The 21,429-nt window shown below is 48.8% G+C and overlaps 8 protein-coding genes across 8 annotated transcripts; 6 read left to right on the top strand and 2 right to left on the bottom strand.

Moving 5' to 3' along the window:
- Positions 1-1,518: 1,518 nt before the first annotated feature.
- Positions 1,519-4,698, bottom strand: N7525_008479 (uncharacterized protein; the record flags this gene model as incomplete). Its single annotated transcript, XM_002562533.1, has 2 exons — positions 1,519-4,578; positions 4,681-4,698. 2 exons carry the CDS (start codon positions 4,696-4,698, stop codon positions 1,519-1,521), a joined length of 3,078 nt encoding a protein of 1,025 aa, XP_002562579.1.
- A 3,443-nt stretch (positions 4,699-8,141) lies between these two features.
- Positions 8,142-10,872, top strand: N7525_008478 (putative AAA family ATPase GCN20; the record flags this gene model as incomplete). Its single annotated transcript, XM_002562532.2, has 8 exons — positions 8,142-8,294; positions 8,361-9,083; positions 9,149-9,229; positions 9,282-9,585; positions 9,634-9,807; positions 9,857-9,943; positions 9,997-10,465; positions 10,521-10,872. 8 exons carry the CDS (start codon positions 8,142-8,144, stop codon positions 10,870-10,872), a joined length of 2,343 nt encoding a protein of 780 aa, XP_002562578.2.
- A 414-nt stretch (positions 10,873-11,286) lies between these two features.
- On the top strand, positions 11,287-13,137 carry N7525_008477 (putative MFS myo-inositol transporter; the record flags this gene model as incomplete). The annotated part of the gene is made up of 3 exons (XM_002562531.2): positions 11,287-11,477; positions 11,554-11,850; positions 11,973-13,137. 3 exons carry the CDS (start codon positions 11,287-11,289, stop codon positions 13,135-13,137), a joined length of 1,653 nt encoding a protein of 550 aa, XP_002562577.2.
- Positions 13,138-13,746: 609 nt separating this feature from the next.
- On the top strand, positions 13,747-14,484 carry N7525_008476 (uncharacterized protein; the record flags this gene model as incomplete). The annotated part of the gene is made up of 3 exons (XM_061214408.1): positions 13,747-14,094; positions 14,156-14,162; positions 14,228-14,484. 3 exons carry the CDS (start codon positions 13,747-13,749, stop codon positions 14,482-14,484), a joined length of 612 nt encoding a protein of 203 aa, XP_061068839.1.
- Positions 14,485-14,607: 123 nt separating this feature from the next.
- On the top strand, positions 14,608-15,068 carry N7525_008475 (uncharacterized protein; the record flags this gene model as incomplete). The annotated part of the gene is made up of 2 exons (XM_061214407.1): positions 14,608-14,610; positions 14,697-15,068. 2 exons carry the CDS (start codon positions 14,608-14,610, stop codon positions 15,066-15,068), a joined length of 375 nt encoding a protein of 124 aa, XP_061068838.1.
- A 268-nt stretch (positions 15,069-15,336) lies between these two features.
- Positions 15,337-16,619, bottom strand: sec13 (GTPase-activating protein SEC13; the record flags this gene model as incomplete). The annotated part of the gene is made up of 6 exons (XM_002562529.1): positions 15,337-15,661; positions 15,727-16,136; positions 16,208-16,238; positions 16,301-16,416; positions 16,500-16,544; positions 16,617-16,619. The coding sequence occupies 6 exons, from the start codon at positions 16,617-16,619 to the stop codon at positions 15,337-15,339; spliced, it is 930 nt and encodes a 309-aa protein (XP_002562575.1).
- Positions 16,620-16,943: 324 nt separating this feature from the next.
- pex20 lies at positions 16,944-18,146 on the top strand (the record flags this gene model as incomplete). The annotated part of the gene is made up of 3 exons (XM_002562528.1): positions 16,944-17,057; positions 17,113-17,922; positions 18,027-18,146. 3 exons carry the CDS (start codon positions 16,944-16,946, stop codon positions 18,144-18,146), a joined length of 1,044 nt encoding a protein of 347 aa, XP_002562574.1.
- Positions 18,147-18,769: 623 nt separating this feature from the next.
- On the top strand, positions 18,770-19,372 carry N7525_008472 (uncharacterized protein; the record flags this gene model as incomplete). The annotated part of the gene is made up of 1 exon (XM_061214406.1): positions 18,770-19,372. The coding sequence occupies one exon, from the start codon at positions 18,770-18,772 to the stop codon at positions 19,370-19,372; it is 603 nt and encodes a 200-aa protein (XP_061068837.1).
- Positions 19,373-21,429: the final 2,057 nt, after the last annotated feature.

Genomic DNA, 21,429 nt, shown 5'->3' with positions numbered 1-21,429 from the left:
GTATACGGAGTACCTTCCAGCTTCTATATACTGTTGTTAGGAATTATCTCCTCCGTCGCTGCACCGAGTTCACTTCTTCATTTGCCATTCGATTCCATCTACTCTTAACATGTCTTGTTAGCTCAACTTCTCTCAAGGGAAACCTCTACACACATATGTACCCATAAGTCATAATCTATAACAGCATTCATTACGAATAAACAGATTTACGCCGGGCTAAGTGTAGGCTATCCAGATACTCGTGGAAGATGTGCTATGAAATGTCTTGGCTTGGCTTGGTGACGCGCTACGAAAGACTTGCATAGCCACAAAACGTCTCTATGGAACACATCAGATATATCGGTTGGAACTCGTTCGATACCGTAATTTATCTAGTACGGAGAGATGGTGGCGGCTGCTTTCTTAGTGTGAATTCTCGAAATAATATCCACGCTTTCTCAATGGATATATATCGGTCCCAACAGTTAGGTAGACGAGGATTCCTCGATCAAACCTTCGGACTCAGATCAATCATTCACCTCTAAAACCAACCAATATAACCATAGAGGACAGACCTGGTTCCTCATGTATTGGATGCCGATATATATCGCAAAGATTGAAGATGGGTCGTGGAGAGTTCGACCATCATAGGAAGCGAATCTCGACTGTACTAGACACAAGTATAGATAGATTCCCTGAACCACATTTGAAAGCTACTGGCCACATTATAAAATCAATAGCCCCGGGGAACTTGCCCGAGGCGTGACGGAATTCCTCAATATCCTCTGAGATCATAATATATTTGCGTCGTGGCGCTTTCCGAAACCCCGAACAATACTAGTAGTGTTTGCTTGTGTACTATTGTTTATTCCGTTCAGGAACGCTAAGATCATTTTCCGTTTAATCTGGATAATATGAAGATTACTGGTTGGGTTCATTTCTGTATTAGACTTAGACACAGGATGGCAAGTTCATAGAATTGCCCTTCAGGGCTTGTCCCCGGGTTAATCATCACATCTGGGGTTCATTGCTTTTCATTTTGCCTGGTATGGGGGTCTTCATTCGAAAACATCATCAGAGGACAGATAGTCCCCTTTGGAAGGAATCCTCCGTGATTAGTACAGCGCAATTAGGAAATATGAGCTGCGCAAATATGAAACATGGATGAAAGGAATGGGAAGACGGCAGCAGAGAAAATGGAAGGTCATGGGCCCCATGGGCACTCGTATGTGTGGGATGCACACATGAAAGGGAAAGGAAAAACCGTATTGTTGGCAATGTACATGGGGGTAGAGTTGTACACGAGAATGGAAAAGAAAAAAAGGTAATGGCGTTTTGCGTCAGATCGCACTGGAAAGAAATAGACGGAATCCTCCGAGATCGTGCAGGGAGTAAACATTAGGAAGCATGAAGAAGATGGTCATGCAAATGATCTTCAGGTGTTTTGGGGCTCATCTCATGGGTTGTGGTTGGCGGATAGAAGATAATGAGAGGGAGTGAGTATTGCGATGTGGTGGACGAAAAGAAATGAAAAGTTGATTAGGACATGTCAGCCAGCGCTGCCTCAAAGCTGGCAATATCATCGTGAGATGGTTTATCGAAAATGCGTCGGAATGGCGGGTCTTGGAAATCCTGCGGGCTGGTTGCTACCCCGTCTGCTTTGCGAATAACTTCCTTCAACGCACGCGTCACCACACCCGCACGAACCACCAAATTTTTCAGAGAGGAAGTATCAAACGGAAGCTTCTTTGCACGTGATGCTAATTCTAACCCATTAAAAGCTGAAGAGGGCTCCTGTTGGCGAGGCTGGAGGATATCAAGTACGGATTTGGACTTTGGGGAGTCCCTTGCAAGCTGAGCGAGGGGCAACGTGGGTTCGGAATTTTCACCACGGGGTATGTCCCATAAAACATCGCTGTTTCGCTTTGACGACGCATTAAGGCCGTCATCGTCAGATTCATCAAAACTGAAAGTGAGAGACTGTGGAGATCCTGGCGGCGAGCGACGCTCCTCTTCATCATCAATGGTAGCAAGGTTCACGATCTGCTCCGCTTCTGCCCACAGTTCACTGGATGGTCCGTTGACAACCCCTAGGACGTTTGCTTGATGCCGAAGGCGTTTCAATTCCTCCACCAGCAGCGTCAGTTCTTGAACCTGCCCAAACTGACCACGAAGACTTGCTTGACGCTCTAGAATTGCCTTGGGAACAGTCATGCTCTGGCGATTGATATCAGGTTCAACAAGCGGTTTGTTTTCGGCGACAGGTGTGTCCTCCGACTCGTCAAAGTCAAAATCACTATCCCAATCTTCACTGACACCCTTACTGCCCAAGCCCCAAGTACCAAACTTGCCGGAAGTTTGACGCGACTCGTTGATGGGAAGCTCACTAGCGACTGGAACACTCTGGCTCCTAAGATGGACGGTGGATGGTGCTTTCCGGCAAACAGCCCGACTGTTTCTATCAATAACGCCCTCGTGCTTCCCCTGCATGGTCCTGGGACGTGTCCCGGAGTCCGAAGTTTCACGGTTAGGGTGCGTTTGTTCAGACCAGTCAAAGATGTTTGTTTTTTTGTTGATATCCGAATCCAACTCGCCCATAAACGATCCAGGCATATCATTATCTGCACCAACACGCAACTCGGGCTCCTCAGCATATTTCGCCAATGAACGGGTCAAAGAAGATGGAAAACAATCACGGTCATCGCTCGGAAGCGCTCCAATCATGCTGAGAGCATCATCGTCAGGAATAGACGGATTCTCACCCATGGATGTTTGAACCAAAGGAGGGGCCGACAGAAGCGGATCAGTGAACAATTGGGGATCCTTGTCCAGAGACCGGGCGGCGAAGGAACCCCGCGGGAGGAGAGACTCCAAGGTCGTGGCTTCTTCATTCGCCAAGCTCGTACCTGCTTTGTCAAACATCGTCTCAATTCGCAGCCCCTTCGCTCCACTGCGATTGGTCTCACGTGTGCGGACAGAGTCCCAATAGTCCGACATCATGTCCGTCTCATAGCCATCGCTCGATGTAAACACTCGCGTGGCATCGGAGCCAATGAGGGTTGAAGCCGGATCGGAACCTGAGATCGAAAATCCCTTGGGACGACGGCGAAGAGAACCATAAGTTTGACCACCAGGACGAGATGCTTGCTGCCAGGCCGACAGGGCGACTGCATCCGAGGTCATTTGACGTGAACCGGCTCGAGATCCCAAGCCAACGTTATAGTCCTGCGATACCGATCGGGGACCAACTTGAGACCGTCTTTCCAAAGCCGAATCAGCCCAACCAGGTTGCGAAATGGGATAAGGAGCGCGAAACACGCTAGGATCAGTAATGTTGCGCCGCGGTTCGGGCTCCGGGGAACTCGGAATAGCGACATTATTTTCTTCCTGGGAGAGTTCCGAAGGAGGGACTGAGAAGGTCCTCCCTTTCACTCGCTTCAGAGAGCCGCCGCGAACGAGTCCCATAATCGGTGTCCCGTGTGCGGTAACTGTGTTTGCCATGACAATTTTCGGCTCAATTTTCGGCTCAACATCGTTCACCGAGTATGACTGCCTATGGAGAGATCTTTCTGCTGGCTGTTCCGGGGCGACTGGCTGCTTGGGACCAAACTCAGAGGGGGCCGTTTGGAACGGATTGTGGAATTCAATTGGAGTATGAGGCACTGATCTGTCGTCCCGGGGTGCAGCAGTCGTGGGTGAGATCACATTAGCCATAACCAACGCAGGAAGAGCGCCCTGGTCAGACACAATCTGGCGTACGCTCTGAACCTTTGGTGCAGTGGAGGTCGAGAATCTGCGCGAAAGTCTCTCTGCTAATTTGCCGCCCTTGGGAACAAAGAACGGCGTCCAACGCTTCTGTTTATCGAGCTCGAATTCCTCGATCGTTGGACCTTCGACAGGAGCCTTCGGAAAATACGTATCGAAATCGGTTGTTAAAGGGGTCCGGAGGATCATCGACTCCGACCTCTGGTGACTAGTGGCAGGCCTGCGCAGCGCAGCCGGCGATGGTCCACAAATGGGGTTCAGGGTGAGAGCATACGTGGTTGTATGCTGCGAAGTCGGTCGCTTCACCAATTTGTTGGCAGGTCTTCGCTGACGGGGCGAGTGAGAAATGAGTGGACTTGTTGACCCATTGAACGAGGGCGTTGCTGGGCTACTTGCGGTCGGGGTTTCAGCTGGGAAGGAGGCCATCGACAGCCGTCGCAGCCAACCGGTGGATGGCCGCCGGGTATGTGTTCCGACCGACGAGTCTGTCGACTCATGTTCCGGAATTCGCAGAGGTGGATTTGTGAGTGTTTGACCCCGACGGCGCCGTCGCGCACCGCTGAAAGACAAGGGCGCTTTCGACAGATCTGATCCTTGACTTCCCTGAAAGCTTTCCTCTTCCTTTGCGGCAAGCCACTCGGCGGCCGGACTTCGAGATGGAATGGCAGTCTTCGGCCGGGCAACATCCGCGGTCGGTTCAGTGTTGACAGAGAGCGGCTCGGGAATACCTTGAGCGTGAGTCTTCCGTCGAAAGAGGCTAGGCCTTTGAGTCCGTTCTGCGCGACCGAGCGCGAGGCCGGTAGGAGCTATTCCGACGGTGCTTAATGCACAGAGCTAGAAGCGCCAGTCAGTGAAGGTTCCGAAGCGACCCGGCCGCCGTTGTGCAAGCGCTTCCGGGTCTCGTTTTCCAATTCTGCGTTGACTTGGAAGACTTACAGTTGATATGTGATCCATGTTCAGAGGACGCCCCGAAGGATGTCAAGCACCCCGACGATCAGCTCCAGGTGGACAAGCTCCGTGAATGACATTCCAGATGGATGCAAAACACGGAAGAGTATCGAGCAAAATGCGAATGGGATAGATGGAGGTGGGGACTGCGCGGTCGGATGTGAGGGAGAGGGACTGCGCTGCCTCACCTAGGCCACGATTGACGTTCGAGACAAAGCGACAAAAGGAAAGGAAAGGAAAGGAGAAAAAAAGAATGAATGGGAAACGCCGAGCAAAGCCTCCGAGAAAACTAAGATGCCTCTACCCCCTGGGAGGCCGAGTGAAGGAGAGCACCAGATGAAGTGGATGTGACCCGGGGAAATCAAACAACAACACACGGGGATTATCAGCTCCCGCCCTGCGCACGCTAGGAGCACCTCCAATAACTCCCCCTCGTTGGATCCTTTTTGGATTTATTCGATATTATGTCAATTATGGAGTACATCGATGTACTTGGAAGTTGGCATTCATTTCAAGGTTCAAAATTGGAAGGAAAAAGCTAGCAAGATCATGCCTTGACCAAAACAAAACACTAACATTCATAGGCTTGCACTGTCCCGAGAGAAATACCCCGATTTGCACTTCTACGACGGGGCAGCACGAAACGGTACTAGCTCGTGCACGATCCTGCAGGTGTTATTGCAAATGCAGAATGCAGCCGAGAAGAGGATTAGGCGCCAAGTTGGCAGATATCCCTTGCGGCTCACATTTGCATTGGCGTCATAGTCCAGAACTTTTCAAACCGGAGAAGTCCGTTTCTGAGTGGCCGGATATTGTAAAGAACAGGGAAAGAAGCTAGTACAAAGGGCTCCAAAGCCATGCGATCCAGAATTCCCCACATATCTGGTTTTGGCTGGCTGAGATCGCGTCTTCGGCCCCTAGACTAGGATCGTTAGTAAGATCGTGAAATGGCCGATCGGTGTCCACTGGTGTATCCTATGAACGGCCAGGTGTTCTCCTATGGTGAACCATGGTTCAGCGATATTAACATCTGAACAGATGCCTCGGTTTTATTGGGATATCCATGATATCCATGATATCCACGATATCCACGGTGGAAGCAGTTAAGCTGTCATTCTGTACTCCGCACATAGTATGGATACAAAGTTGGGTCTTCTTCTTCTTCTTCTTCTTCTTCTTCTTTTTTTTTCATATCTACTTTCAACTAACTTGACTCTTCTAGAATGGAATATCATCCGATAAAGAATTGACTCGAAAAAAGAAGCACTGCGAGGCTCAATGTCAGGGCTCCAGCAAGTATCCTGTACCTTGCAAAAAGTGTTATATTGAAGAACGTGATGACTTCAAAAGAGATGAGAGTTGACCTGTTCGATGCGCAAATTAACCCGATATAGTACCCGGAGCTATTGTTTCTTGTTGACATCGTCATATAACACTCCACTCTGTTCCGCTACTTCCCACTCTTTTCCACTTTGCAAATGAAAAAGGAACCCTCGTGGGTCGTGAACCACAGTTCATCACTCCGAATTCCTGCTTCCTGCTTCCTGCTTCCTGCTTTTGCTGGCAGTTAGTTAACCGTCGATAGCGTATCAAAGAGTGGGGGGAAGAAGCACCTCGTGTTTCAAGCTCTTGAAAATTTTTAATTTGAGGTTTTCTTTTTCTTTCTTTCTTTTTTTTTTTTTACCTAAAAAGTCAGTCTAGGCCGATCCCTACATAAGACCCGAAGTTATAGCGATCGGCATATCCAATCATTCAGTTTGGAAGGTCAATATATGGAACTTCGATGGAGTACAATATACGGAGTACTCCGTTCGGTACAGTTCCTTGGTCGTCTTCTTATGTGTCCCGTGTGAACTATTCATACCTACGAAGTAGGTAACTATAACTATGAACCAATACTTTTGTGTTTCTTCTCTGCCATCACCCGTTATATCGTTGGCTGCAGTGACCTGCAGACCGGAACAAGATATTTCCTGCACTGTTGGATGACCTTGAAAGGTTTCGAAAGGTTTCTTGACTATCCATGAAAAGGAATCACATAATAAAAAAAAGGTACGATTCAACCTTGACTCTGGAGCTGAACTGTCGACCTTTCGAATTTCGGCAGATTTGCCCAGTAAGCCCGTGCTTTGCAATTTCTGACTTGTGCGTGAAGTGTGGAAATTACACATGTACTTTTTGAACTTCTTCCAGCAACCAAGCTGGTATAACTTCATCTAGCAGTTCACGATTAACCACTACCTTTGTGCTTTTCGAATTTCATTTTACTGGTCAAATACAACTTCTCCCAACATGAAACTGCCTATGAAACTGCCTATGAAACTGCCTATGAAACACCTGCAGTCTACAAAGACCATCCATGGATCTAATCTAGGTAATTTAGTCAGAGTCCAGTTGTTGATGCAGAATATCATAGTCAGGCCACATCTTTCACGTCACCGTCCATGTCTACCGCTATTATCTGCACGGAGTAGCCGAAACATCTCTAGACCAGACAGTCACATCTGGGTCTTGCTTATTCTTATCGCAAAGCCTCGTATTGCTTATCAACCCATGACCGGGGAGACGGCAGGAGCTGAGGTCGATCAATATGCTACGTCTACTCCGTGCTTTATCTGCTTAAGGGTTTCCCATTGGGGTTGTGTGACATTCGGGTGATCTGATGCTTGTTTCCCGCAAGTCTATCACAAACGCCAATGTGATTCAGAATTTGACTATCGGCGTTCAATCAACTCGTCGGCCGGGAACCTGCTGAAGTGAGGTTAATTCACCTCAGCAACCTCTCTTTCGCAATGGCTCCGATTCAAATTTCCAGTATTTGGAAAGACCCCTCAGGGATCATTCAAGCATTGCATCCTTAATGTTCTTGGCGTGTGCCATATGGAGGAGATTCATAGGTAGGTGAGTGGATGTCCTCACATAGTACCAATCGCTCACACTGTACCTTATGAAAATATCTTAATGCTAGAGGAATTTGATACCGAAAACTGTATCAAAAAGAAATAGTATCAATGCTACACCTGCTCGCTAATGTAGATGGATGCCTTGCCTTCAACTTCATGCAGAGACTAGCAATACACAGCCAGTCAACTTCCTTCGATACCGCTTTTACTTCACAATTTGGAGTTAATTACTTTTAAAGCAAAACTATGGTCATATAGTTCGGTGTTGAAGTTGCAGATATCGCTTGACTAACTATACTGTGATGTAGTAGCCGCAAATATATGGGAAAGAATAATCATCTAGCTATCTCTCGTTCGTTTTGGCATTTTCCACAGTGCAGGACCGAAGTTTACATTAGTTAATATTCAATGTCTGTCGCAGAATTTTGTAACATTGAAGCTTCCAACCTTGGAAGGTTTCTACCTCAAGTTGTCTAGAAAATGACAAACAGACGTGTCACGTGATCTTATCGATAACACACACCCAAAAATCCGCCACTATTCACGATGGGGACATCAATTCCAGAACTCCACAAATTCTTGACGTCGGAGCTTCCTGAACCTCGGTGTGGCGCACGTTCTCTTGAGCCTGGCAAGATGGAGTCTGAACTGCAGTCCCAGATCCCTGGTCTCGACCACATCATTACCGAATACTCAGTGGTACGTATCTCCCCACATATGCGCGGCGGAGGATTGTGAGTCCATTGAAGCTGACTATTTGAACAGGGTTACCTGACCCACGCCGCAAACCTCTATGTAGACGACGCCTGTGCCGAGTCCCCCTTGACAGAGGCCGCCGAATCTGTCACCGAGCTCCTAGTCTCCGCTTCGGGAGATTTCTCCCCGCAAAACTACGAAGCGATTGGCGACTTAGTTACGAGGTTCATCACCACGCTGAGCTCCTCCGATGGCGACCCAGAGCGGAGGCAAATGCCCTTCAAGGCCAAGAAACTTGAACAGACCATCAATGTCGGCGCGCAGCGGAACATGTCTTCTACACTGGGTCTGACTGGAAACACAGTCGACTTGGAATCCGCCAATGCTAGAAAGATGGAGTCCAAGGTGGACAAGAAGAAGCTTGAGAAGGCCGAGCGCAAGATCCGCGCCAAGCAGGATAAGAAGTCCATGAAGAATGTCACCTACGAAGCTTCCCGTCTGCTCAACCAGCCTGATGAGGCTATGTCCTACGAAGAGTTCTTCATGGCTGTCAACCCTCTTCAAATGGGCTCCGACTCTCAGGCCAAGAGTAAGGACATTAAGTTGGATAACATCGATATCTCGATCAGTGGCCTGCGCATTCTGACAGATGCTGCCTTCACACTCGCTTATGGTCGTCGTTACGGTCTCGTTGGTCAGAACGGTATCGGTAAATCTACACTTTTGCGTGCTCTCAGTCGCAGAGAAATCCCGATCCCGACCCACGTTTCTATTCTTCACGTTGAGCAAGAGGTATGTTCAAATTCAAGCTCGGTTTCCTTTTCTCTTACTGACTTCTCTTCTTTTTTTTACCATAGATTACCGGTGACGATACACCAGCTTTACAAGCAGTGTTGGATGCCGATGTGTGGCGGAAACATCTTCTCTCAGAGCAAGCGGTTAGTCAAGTCACAGGATATCACAGCAGCATATTCACTAACGTCCATTTAGAAAATTTCAGAACAACTGGCGGCCATCGAAGAAGAAAGATCCTCATTGGCGGATACTTCGAAGGATGCCGCTAGACTCGACGAGCAACGAGAGGGTCTGGATATCACATTGAGCGATATTTATGGGAAGCTTTCAGAAATGGAGTCTGACAAGGCCGAATCCCGTGCGGCCAGTATCTTGGCTGGTCTTGGTTTCTCCCAAGAGCGCCAGCAGTACGCCACCAAGACCTTCTCCGGAGGTTGGAGAATGCGTTTGTCTCTCGCACGAGCTCTATTCTGCGAGCCAGATTTGCTTTTGCTTGACGGTATGGAGCACTGGTCTCTTTATTCCACACCCTACTGACATCCCACAGAACCGTCTAACATGTTGGATGTTCCGTCAATTACTTTCCTTTCCAACTACCTTCAAGGTTACCCTAGCACAGTCCTTGTGGTTTCTCACGATCGTGCATTTTTGAACGAAGTCGCTACGGATATTATCCACCAGCACTCCGAGAGGTTGGATTACTACAGAGGTGCTAACTTCGGTAAGTTACACGAAACCCCACGACTACGAATAGCTCTAACAATTTGTAGAATCCTTTTATGCAACCAAAGAGGAGCGCCGGAAGACTGCTAAGCGTGAATACGAGAAGCAAATGGGCGAGAGAGCACACTTGCAAGGTTTGCCACCCCTTCCACCTTGTCATAGGGACTGTGTTAACGATCATCATCAGCATTTATTGATAAGTTCCGATACAACGCCGCGAAGTCCTCTGAGGCACAGTCAAGAATCAAGAAGCTTGAGCGCATGCCGGTCCTTGAAGCTCCAGAGGCCGAGTACACCGTGCACTTCGCGTTCCCTGGAGTCGAGAAGCTTTCACCACCCATTGTCCAGATGTCCGATGTTTGCTTCGGCTACACCAAGGACAAGCCCCTTCTCAGGGATGTCGATCTGGACGTTCAACTTGATTCGCGTATTGGAATTGTCGGACCTAACGGTGCTGGTAAGACCACAGTTCTGAAACTACTCACCAACCAGCTTGAGCCAACAAGCGGTCTCATCTCCACAAACTCGAGACTGCGCATTGGGTTCTTTGCCCAACATCACGTCGATGCTCTGGACATGACTACCAGTGCAGTCGGCTTCATGACCAAGACATACCCCGGTAAAACCGACGAAGAGTACCGACGACACCTGGGAGCGTAGGTTTATCCAAACCACCTGCATCTACTGCATTGACTAATTCTCATCTTACAGGTTTGGTATCACTGGTACAACCGGTCTCCAACGTATGGAACTGCTGTCTGGAGGTCAGAAATCTCGTGTTGCATTCGCTTGCTTGTCCTTGACCAATCCTCATATCCTTGTTCTTGACGAACCCTCCAATCACTTGGATATCGAGGGTATGGATGCCCTGTCGGATGCACTCCGGGTGTTCGAGGGTGGTGTGGTGATGGTTTCCCACGATGTGACCATGTTGCAGAATGTCTGCACCAGTCTCTGGGTTTGTGACGGCGGTACGGTTCACAAGTTCGACGGCACCGTCAACGCCTACAAGAAGAAGATCGCCGCACAGGCTGATGCTGCCGGTGTTGTGGCTAAACACTAGGGCAGGAGGGCTACATGTACAGATTAATGCCGCAAAAGCTATGAATATCCCGCATGAATCTACATTATGACCATTATTGTTATTTCTTGCAGCCTACATACACACGTATTTTTGTTTTCGCTCTACCTGAAAGGTTAGGCCTTCATTCAACTCCAGTTCGTATAACTACAAAGAGATATTTCCACCAAGGTCATAATCTTCCAGCCCTATCTCTTTCTTCTTCTCACCCTCCATCATTGCCTACAACGTACTGGACCGCATCGGCGTGCGGAATCCGAGTTCCGCTTCGGGCTTTGAGTGGGTCTCCTTATCGGCTTATCGTGATCAACCCCGGACATCACTTTACTGTCTCAGATGCCCAGGAGATAAATTTCAGATAATACCTCAGGGCTAGAGCTGGAAGAGTCCGAAGATATGTCAGGTGCAGATGAGCAAGACCAGTCAGGTTCTCACGCCCCTTTGCTCGCCTCATCCCGCCCCTCTTCAGATCATGATGACAATGAGCATGATGAGAGCTTGGCCTCTGAGCTGGAATACTCAGGAGGCTGGTTCATATGGGCGTTGACATTCTCCGCTGGGATAAGTGGTCTACTATTTGGATATGAGTAAGCTAGCTCCTACCAAGCATGCCATATTGCTCCATTGATCCTCCCATTCACTAACCATCGTCGGAACTTGTAGCACAGGTGTTATTTCGTCTACCTTGGTGACCATCGGGTCAGATCTTTCGGGCCGGACATTAACGACACTCGATAAAAGCCTCATAACATCCTGTACCAGCCTATTTGCGTTGATTGCGAGCCCGTTTACCGGGGTTCTGGCGGACAAGTTTGGCCGTCGGAAGGTCATACTTGGTGCAGATCTGTTATTCGCACTTGGAGCTTTGGTACAGGCCTTTACAAGCCAGGTTTGGGGTATGATCCTTGGGCGCAGTATTGTTGGTCTTGCTGTTGGTAGCGCGAGTGCGGTGACCCCATTGTAGGTTGGCTGTGTCATGTGGTCGTGTTGTCATGTCAGGCGGGACTGAGTATCTTGAGCCATGACAAAAATATGACTGTGGAAGGACTGATGATTGCTAACATGCTGAGTAATCTCTCTAGGTACATCTCCGAGCTGGCTCCTTCACATGCAAGAGGAAGACTTGTCACGATTCTCAGTCTGTTCATCACCGGTGGCCAGGTGGTGGCATACATAGTCGGGTGGCTGTTTTCTAGTACAACTGGAGGCTGGCGATGGATTGTGGGAATTGGAGCATTTCCGGCTTTCTTCCAGCTTGCAATCCTTGCTCTGCTACCCGAGACGCCTCGATGGCTGGTCCAGGCTGGATTCGATGCCCAGGCGAAGACAGTGCTGATTAAGATCTATCAGGATTGCCCTGGACATGACAAGGTGGTGGATCGTGTTTTACGCAATATAAGTGGGGAAATTGCCCAAGAGGCATCGGAGATGGGACTCCAAGAGGTTTCGGACATGGGTCTAACCAAGTCTCGTGGCACAAAGCCGCAGTGGTTACATGATACCATCCAACGGGGTCAGCAGTTGTTGCACGGTGGAAATAGAAGAGCATTGATCATAGCGATGATGCTCCAGGCGGTCCAGCAGCTCTGCGGCTTCAACAGCCTGATGTATTTTTCTGCAACCATCTTCTCCTCCCTTTCGTTCTCCTCGCCGACACTGACATCCCTTTCGGTGGCTATGACGAACTTTGTCTTCACGCTGCTTGCATTTGTGCTGATTGACAAGATCGGTCGCCGGCGCATTCTCCTGTATTCAATCCCTGTCATGGTTGTTGCTCTGGTCGTCTGCGCTTTCTCGTTTTCGTCAGTGGACAACAAATGGAACTCGCAACCTCCAAGTGGCCGTCAAGACAACCACGATAGTGTTAGTTCTGTTGTGCCCCTTGCAATTCTGTTCTGTCTTACTGTCTATACTGCGGCATATGCCCTTGGACTCGGCAATGTCCCCTGGCAGCAGTCTGAACTTTTCCCTCTGAATGTACGTTCCCTGGGGTCAGGACTGGCCACTGCAACCAACTGGGGATCAAACTTTATCATCGGTCTTACTTTCCTACCTATGATGGAATGGATCTCACCCTCATGGACTTTTGCTCTCTATGCATTTGTCTGTGTGGTTGGGTGGGTTGCTGTATGGGCAATTTACCCTGAAATGAGTGGGCTCAGCCTCGAGGAGGTTAAGGGTCTGCTGGCAGATGGTTGGGGAGTGACTGAAAGCCTACAGAGACGTCATCTCTCCCAACATATATAGCATGTGAGAGAGAACCTACATGTATCAACATCGGGGGCATGTGCTCCATTTGGTCCGGTGAAGAGGTTCATGCACACCGTTCTTCATCTCTTTATGTCCGTGTTTGTTCTTTTGTCACAAGTAAGGTCAATCACAAAGTAACATATGTTCCAATATGGCCAAGAAAACAAACATTAGCCCTATTAATTGAGACTGATGATGGTATCGCATATTGAGAAATCATTCACTTCAAGGACACGCGAATATGCACATCGAACTTTTATCGCGTTTAATTCGCTCTTCGCCCTTACATTCGCTCCCTCACATATTCCGTGGCACATGCAGTGAGTCCCACGCTTTAGAACACTCTTCAGACTGCGCAATGGCATACTGAATACTATACCACAAGCACAGATATGTCGCATAACGACCTCCTACAGTTCGCTCCAACTGCCATGCAAAGTACTCGAAGCTGGCTGCTTGAGCTTCCAACCGAGGCAAGTATATGTCTATACATCTGCAATGTAGTTTGCAGCCATTGATATTTGAGATCAACAGATTCTCCAGGATATTGCATGCTGTCTCCCTAATGATCGTGACATCCTCCATCTCTCCCAGTCTTGCAAAGAGATGTGGGAAAAGGTCTTCAGTTCGGAGTCGGGCATCTGGCGAGATCGCTTTGGCAAACACTACGACATTGCCCCGGGAAGACGCTCTGGGGAGTTGAAATATGAATACCAGATCCGCGCCATTGTACTAAGATCTCCGATCCAATTCAAAGGGGAGGAAGACGCCCGTCAATACCTCTGGATGGAAGTCATGCAGACTATGCTTGAGGAGTCTCTGAAGCTACCCGTCGGTCCTGGAGCGACCTCAAAGACCCTGCAACGTATACATGAGACCCTCAAAGGGGTAGATTTCCTGAGCGAGTTTAGAAAAGGACGAAATTGCTCGCCGCTCTTTTATGCCCTCCAGCTTGTACGCGCGTTTCGTCGAATGATCTACTGGAGACATATTCACTGATCTTTCCTATACACAGTGCCTAAGTTCGTTTGCTCTCGATCCAACCATCACCGAACCCTGTCGTCGAACTGACTACGATATCAAAAAGTCTACTCATATGCAGACGAGGTGGGCAAGGCATTCATCGACCACGATAACCTTGATCTCGCTAAGTTGCTGGACTTGCGCAATTTCTGGCAACGTCACTTGCTGAACGCTTCCGAGCTTACCTTCCAAGAATCCTTCTCTGAGCTGCCTGCGGATATGACGCCTAAGGCGCGAAAGGATATTCCGACCGAGGCATCCAGACTAAGCCCATCGTGGCTTGGATACTACTGCAAGTCCATCAATAGAAAGGAAACCTAACCATGACCTCAAGCTGACATTAGTGTTCGATCAGCGTGCATACATCCGCTGTCAGACCTGCAAAAGGCCAACCAGCGCCAGACATGCGCTGATCTTGAGACACACGGTGACGGAATCGACATAATGGTAAGTAGAAGGCGAGTGGTTTGGAAGGCTATTCCACCACGCTAACAAATGGTGAGACTCTTGACCTCCAACCCTCCTCTGGACAGTTCTGGCCCGCGCAATGCAGCAAGATCATCCCTCCCGCTGGTGGGGTCGATACTGAGCGGGTATATTTCGATGGCAAACAGAGATCCCATGATGCCACCCATGAGGTAGGAAACCCTGTGTTCGGTTTCACCGAAGAGATTGCTGTCCCCCATGGTGGCTTCGAGGGATGGACACGGATCTGTTTTACCGTCGTCGAAGCGGATGAGGATGATGATGAAGAGGAGCAGCCTTTCTCCGCCGTGATGGATGGCGAGGGCTGGATTCATGGCTATGAGGCTGTCATAGTACCCGGCGGGCGCATGATGCTGGGACGGTGGGTGGACATGAAGGAGCCAGATGCCAGAGGGCCATTCATCTTTTGGGACGTGTGAGGGCCACGTCCAATGTCTTCTACACTTTTCGTTTGCTTTTCTTTTCTGTCTTTATTTGCTTTAGTTTCGTCTTCAATTTTCTGGGATCTGGGCGGTGGACGAGATAGGGAATGAAATAGATCAAGCTCGCCCAAAGCGCTGGAAATTGACATAGGATTCTCGGCTTAGTGGAACAGTATTTATGGTAACAAGCAATATAGCTTTTGGTTAGAAAGAATATTATGCGTTGAGGAAGGGAATAAATGACACATCGAAATTGAAACAACCACTACTCTTCGATATCCTTGACCTTCTCCCACTCCCCCTTGAGGTTCTCCTTCCACAAACTGACCTTGTTATCACCTCCGCTGACGGCAAGGATGTTGCCGCTGAGACTCCAGCTAACACGCCACAGAACAGTGTCAAACTCCAGTGTTTGGCTGGACCACTGGCCCGGGTTGGAAGCATCAGAGGTCCAGATGCGAACGGTCTTGTCTTGCGCGGCGGAGGCGATGTAGGACTTGGAGAGGATGCTCGGGGACCAGGCCACATCGCGGACCCAGTCGGAGTGTCCCTCGAGGGTTTGAGTGAGGTTGTAAGATTTGGACTCCGCGCTAAAGGGCATTTAGTCAGTTCACGTCATAGCTGTATGTTCGGCATGTTTTATCAATGGACATACTTATACTCCCAGATCTTGACCAGGTTGTCGCTGCCACCGGTAACAAACCGACGCTGTTGGCCGGGTCCAGGGTTAGAGCTAATGAGGCTACCAGCAAAGGCCGCGGGGGCCCAGCTGATAGAGTTGACGCCCATTCCGTGGGCATGGAAGGTCTGGTGGGTCCAGTTGTTGTCACGGAACTCGAGCACGCTAATGTGGCCGTCGGAAGAAGCGCAGGCAAGAAGACATCCGCTCTCATGGGGAGCCCAGGAGACCATGTTCACGGAGGCCGTGTGAAGGGAGAAATCGAAGACCTTGGTCCATGTGCTACCACCGGAGGGCGAGGTCGCATTCTGGGGTTGTTCCCGCCAGATCAGAACCTTGCCGTCGTAGGAAGATGAGGCTAGAATTGTCCCGAATTTCGGGTGGGCCTAGGTCGAGAGAATCGCATGGTCAGTCTGATTGCGCGCTACCATGGCTGATGTTTTGGGGTATCACTCACCCATGCGACACACCACACAGCGCCCTCGTGGCTATCAAATGACTATGTCAGCGACCAAATATCCAGCTGCACACACAAAGAAGACCAGCTTACCCCTTCAGCGTCTCGACTAGCCGGTGTGATTCTCCTTCAATCTCAAAGATCTTTATCGTTTTGTCAGATGAACATGTGGCCAACCGGCGGCCGTAATAGTCCAAGCCAGCATCGTGCTATATTAAACATAGCTCAGTTAGCTCGCGTACATTGTGGAACCATATAGACCGCCATTGCAGGTTCGTATCTTAGCACATACAATCATCTCCTCGTGCCCGGAATTCGAGATAACCTGAGGGGTCGCCTGAAGGGTTGAAGCTGTTAGCGATGGGATTGTGAAACAAGCTCAAATCCATGTAGTCGAAAAAACAATTACCATGGTGGATTAAATAAAGCAAACAATAAAATTGACAGCTGTGGAAGCGTGGGGAGTCGGAGTAGCTCTCTCCCTTTCAGCCAAACAACCTGGCCCTTCTCGTATCTTATCGTGTGGTTTGGCCCAGTCACGTTACCTGAATCTATGCACGTGATGAGCCTCGGCCGTCGGCAACCCCACGGCAGGCGTGGCGTGGCCGGAGTCTCTTCTGAAGTTCTACATCTTTCATTTCTATTATTGCTGTAATTTGTGCTAGCAGCTGATTACAAGACGAAAATAGCACCACTAGACTTCTCGCTCGGTTTTGGTCCATCTAAGCACGTCATTATGGGTGATGCGCTGTGCGGGCCGTCAAATGCCCTTCAGAACTTCCAGAAGCATACATCTGTTGACCGGACCCTTCAGCAAGACCGGTTGACTTCGCGTCAATCGCCTGTCCAGGTCGGTAGCGCTTCTGAATTTACATCATTCCGTTAATGCTAAATGTATACTGTAGGGTTTCCGCTCTCAGAACTCCCAAGAAGGAATACTCGACCCGGAGTTCGCCGCATTCGAAGGCAATCTCGCCGGCCCTGCGTTGCCCAACTTGCAACATCCCGCCCATTTTGGAGCACCATCACAACATGCCGCGGTACACCACCCAGCTGCACACGGTGCGAGCAACGCAAGTTGGGCATCGGACTTCCAGAACTTACAGATCTCGGGGCCCTCACACCCTGTATCGCAACTACAAAGACCACATATTGCACCAGCAGCGGCACATGGGGGTTGGCACGCTGAATTCATGGCTCAACAACAAGGGCCTATGTCCCTTGCCCAGCAAACCCCGCAAATGCATGGTGCCTATCAACCATCTTTCACGCCAAGCTACCAGATGTATGGCTCCTCCATGAATCAGATGCAGCCCTTGCAGGGTATGCAGACCGAGCAACAAAACACGCAGCAGTTCGACGAATCCGCTTTTGAGGCTGCCTTTGATCAGGCCCGGGCAGATATGGAGTTGCAAGGAGTCGATATTGCTCAGCAAGATAACCAGGAGCACTTGCAGGAGACAAACAAAGTCGACATTTCCGAGCCGGCAATCCAAGAGCAGATTCGTCTCGGATCGGATCTTATTCCCCAGAGTGATAAGCAGAACCCAGAAACACAGAGTCGAGATGCAGATGAACTTGCACGGACAGCAGGGCAACTGCTCGACAGCGTGCGCAATGAACAGAGCGAAAAGTTCCAACAAAGCAATTTTCTGGCTTTGATGCGCCGGATTCGGGATCGCGAGGTGGAAGTTGAAGGAGATGATTTCCGCGAAGTCAGTACCAACCCGTAACGGTTTGGATGTCGGACGCGACAGAAACACCGGTATAACTCGGGCAATCTATAAGGGCTGTTGTCCTCGCTAATAACTATTTGCAGACGGCGCAATCTCTTCACCCAGGTGGGCGATACTACCCGGGCCAACCACACCCAGACCTCCCTGGTTCCGATATCCCGTCTAGCAGTAAGGAGCCAAGCAACCCTATCGCTAGGGTCTGATGCCCTGCGCCCATGAAAGACCAGCCAATAACCTGACCAGACATGCCCACTTCCCAGAAGGTGTAGGCATCAGCAGAGATTTCCGACCGACCGAAGAAGGGCCATCCGATCATCTGGCATCCAGTTCGTTTGCGTATGGTGACACAAACGCGCTCTATGAAGGACTGCTCCACGGTCAGGGGCTTGTGGACCGGCGCAGTGTTCCGATTTGCTTTTTGGGAAGAGAATTGGAAGCGCATTTTCTACACTAGCGAAACTGTGGCACTGAATGTAGAGGTACATTGTTGATTACGGCTGTACCTACTGCGGTTCAAGTACCTGGTACATAGTTTTCTTTTTTCTATTGATACCCCATGAACAATAGCAATCACGTGATCTCTATTGAGAACAATAGAAGTCCATTCAAGGATCCCAATTAGGCAAGTCAATGGCCCGTAACGGTCTCTGATTGGCTGTCTATTGATTGTCTATTGATTGTTTCTTTCCTATTGTTTGTGCCCGTTCAAACGAAATGAACAAACGCTGGACCTTAAATACCCCGACAGCCCGTTGCACTTTTCTTCTTCACTCTGGTCATATCACTACAAACGCCATTAAAAGAGAATAGCATAACCTCATTCACAATGATGCCTCCATCAGACTCTTTGCGACACCAACTGCATAAGCTCGCCGAAGTCCGGGCAAGTCGCAATACTTCTTCTATATCTACCTCTACACCTACTTCTACTTCCACTCCGGGCACAGCTCCACCCCCATACACATTGTCTGTTACCAGACCCAGCGGCACCACTGTCATGAGCGTCGACCAGAACGACATGGACGACCCATGGGCTTCCCCCATCAATATTTACATCGACCACTCAATCACCGTAACTGGTGATGAAAACACCATCATGGTGTCGTCTCCTGGAATGGATTCTCCCACTGATCCAACTCACCAGGAGGCCCCTCGCCTGAGTTCCATCGCTGCTGTCATCATCGCTGCGCTGAACCGCGCAAATGCTCTCCACGATGATATGGGTTACCCCCGGCCTGTCAATATCCGCGCTCTCGCGGGTATTCGGGTAAATGGCCGAAATAACCGCGTTTGTGTTGGAGGAGAGATCAACAAGTCTCAGAATGAGACTGCTGACGCCGGAGTTAGAGAAAGCAACGGTCGCAAGCGGCGCGCCAGCTCGGTTCGTGCTCTACTCCGCAAAAAGATCTTCAAGAAGTTTAAACACTGACTGGCTTGGTTAATGCAGGAGCCTGTGGATGCCCCTTCGGCTCAGCGTTCTCGTTCATTTTAGAGAGGGCCTATGAGCTGTTCCGTGAGAAGCTGGATGTCCCCCTATTTTTGCTTTCAATCCTCTCAGAATGCTATTGCTTTTTGCTTCCGATTCTCTTAGATTGTTATCACTTTTTCCTTTCAGTTTGCTTGCTGTGGGTTGATACCCTGGTCTCATGAATCCTCTGTACATTAGGTGGCTGTTCTGTATCTTTTCATTTATCATGATTAATGCTTCTTACTTTACAATATGAAAGCGACGAATGTACCTTTGAACCAGAGAAACTTGGCACTTGGGGCCAGCGCTTCTGAATCAGCCACATCTGTAACTAATAGTTTCATTAGCTCCTGATTCTCAAGCATCTTTGACTCCTAAATCATATTCAAAGATGCTCCTAAATTATATTGTAGGTCGACCATGCATTTCGATGCTCCTCGCTCGTCCTAAAGGCCTACGGGACTAGAAATAAGGTCAATGTGTTACATTATACCCTGTTCCGGTTGGAGAATCCAAATCCTCCCCGATCACGAATGCTACGCATAAGAATCTTGGATATTGTGACAATTTCAACACCTACAAGTACAAGTTTCATTCTTTAATAACTACCAATAGCTCTGATTATATATGTTGATCCATCTTCTATTCGTTGCTTGCTCGGGGATCTCCAGCTACAATATGGACTAAAATATGGGCCACGGAGGATGACATCTTCAGCAGACTGTATTTTGCCCTTCATAAACCATGGTTTTGTGAAATGAGATGAACAACACTGACTTAGGCTGTATAACAATCGCATAAGTCGACTTTCTGGTCCACGGGTGTAAACGTTGCGTGGATTGGCTCTCTACTTAGGTCGATCAGATTCTCCGGTCTTTCGAAGACTCAGAGACTAGCGGTGTAGAAACTCCAGTGTATCACTGAAGCTCTTCCCAGCGAGCTCTCCCAATAACAAGAGCAATTCGAAGCTGAATACGGAATATGGACAAGGTATCCATATAGATGCATGTGATATGGTGGATCGCATTGACTTATTGACATGATTACAATATCACAATTATTAATATTTAGCGTTCAGAGTGGAAATCCACCTTGCTTGGGCAAAGTTAGGAAGTGTCGATCTTGAATAGCTTGGAAATTAAGCTGCAAATTATCGTGATCTGAACTACATACTAAATAAGGTCCCAATTGAATAGTCTGGTGGCCCAGTTCAAGCTCGGCTTTAATACGCAACCTAGGGGTTATTGAATGAAGAGATATGTCTTGGTCAGCCTGTCCAGCTACATCAAGGACTCATATAAGACATGGTGATACGAAGTGGTGCCTGGATTTCAATCGAATGCTTGTCCCATCATTTTACTTTAAACTCGAACAGACAAGTATCTAGCATAACGGAATCAAGGCATAAGACCGTGTATTACAACTTCTTTAATCATTACCTATGACAAACAACATCACCGTCACGACTAACCTCCTAATCCTGGTATGCCATTGACTCTCACTGATCTCCATTCCACGAAAGTACTGTCATCATCAGGAACGAATCACGGAGCGCTGCAGATCTCTTACGTTATGATCGGATAGCATGCGCTATGTCCTAAACTCCGCGTATCCTGGTGTTTCAAATAAGCGAACTGACATCTTGATCTACATACTTAGTTTTAATTCAATCAAGTATCTAGTATGTACTCCGCACGGAATACGGAGTACACAAACTAGGAAAATTTCCGGAAAATGTAAAATCGGCAGTGGTTTCATCTTTCCGAAGTATTGTGTTGGCACTGTGTACTACGCTTTTGAAAATCCCTGCAAGAATGGTTTGTAGGGGGTAAGAGACGATCTACCAGCCTAATCCGAGACAAAGGATTGTACCTAGCCAGTTGACAGGCGTTGATACCCGTACTCCGTAGTTCTCATTCATATGTTGTAGCCGATATAACCGTATTAATCACTCTCTTTCCACCTTTGCTCCACTTAAATATTTTATCCGCTACAGTAGACCGGCCTGAGCAGATATA

This window comes from Penicillium rubens (genome assembly GCF_028828025.1).
Source record: "Penicillium rubens strain IBT 27055 chromosome Unknown utg000003l_segment0_segment0, whole genome shotgun sequence".
NCBI classification, from domain to species: Eukaryota; Fungi; Ascomycota; class Eurotiomycetes; order Eurotiales; family Aspergillaceae; genus Penicillium; species Penicillium rubens.
The sequence above is the reverse complement of the archived record's forward strand: the minus strand, read 5'-3'. Positions and strand labels throughout refer to the sequence as shown.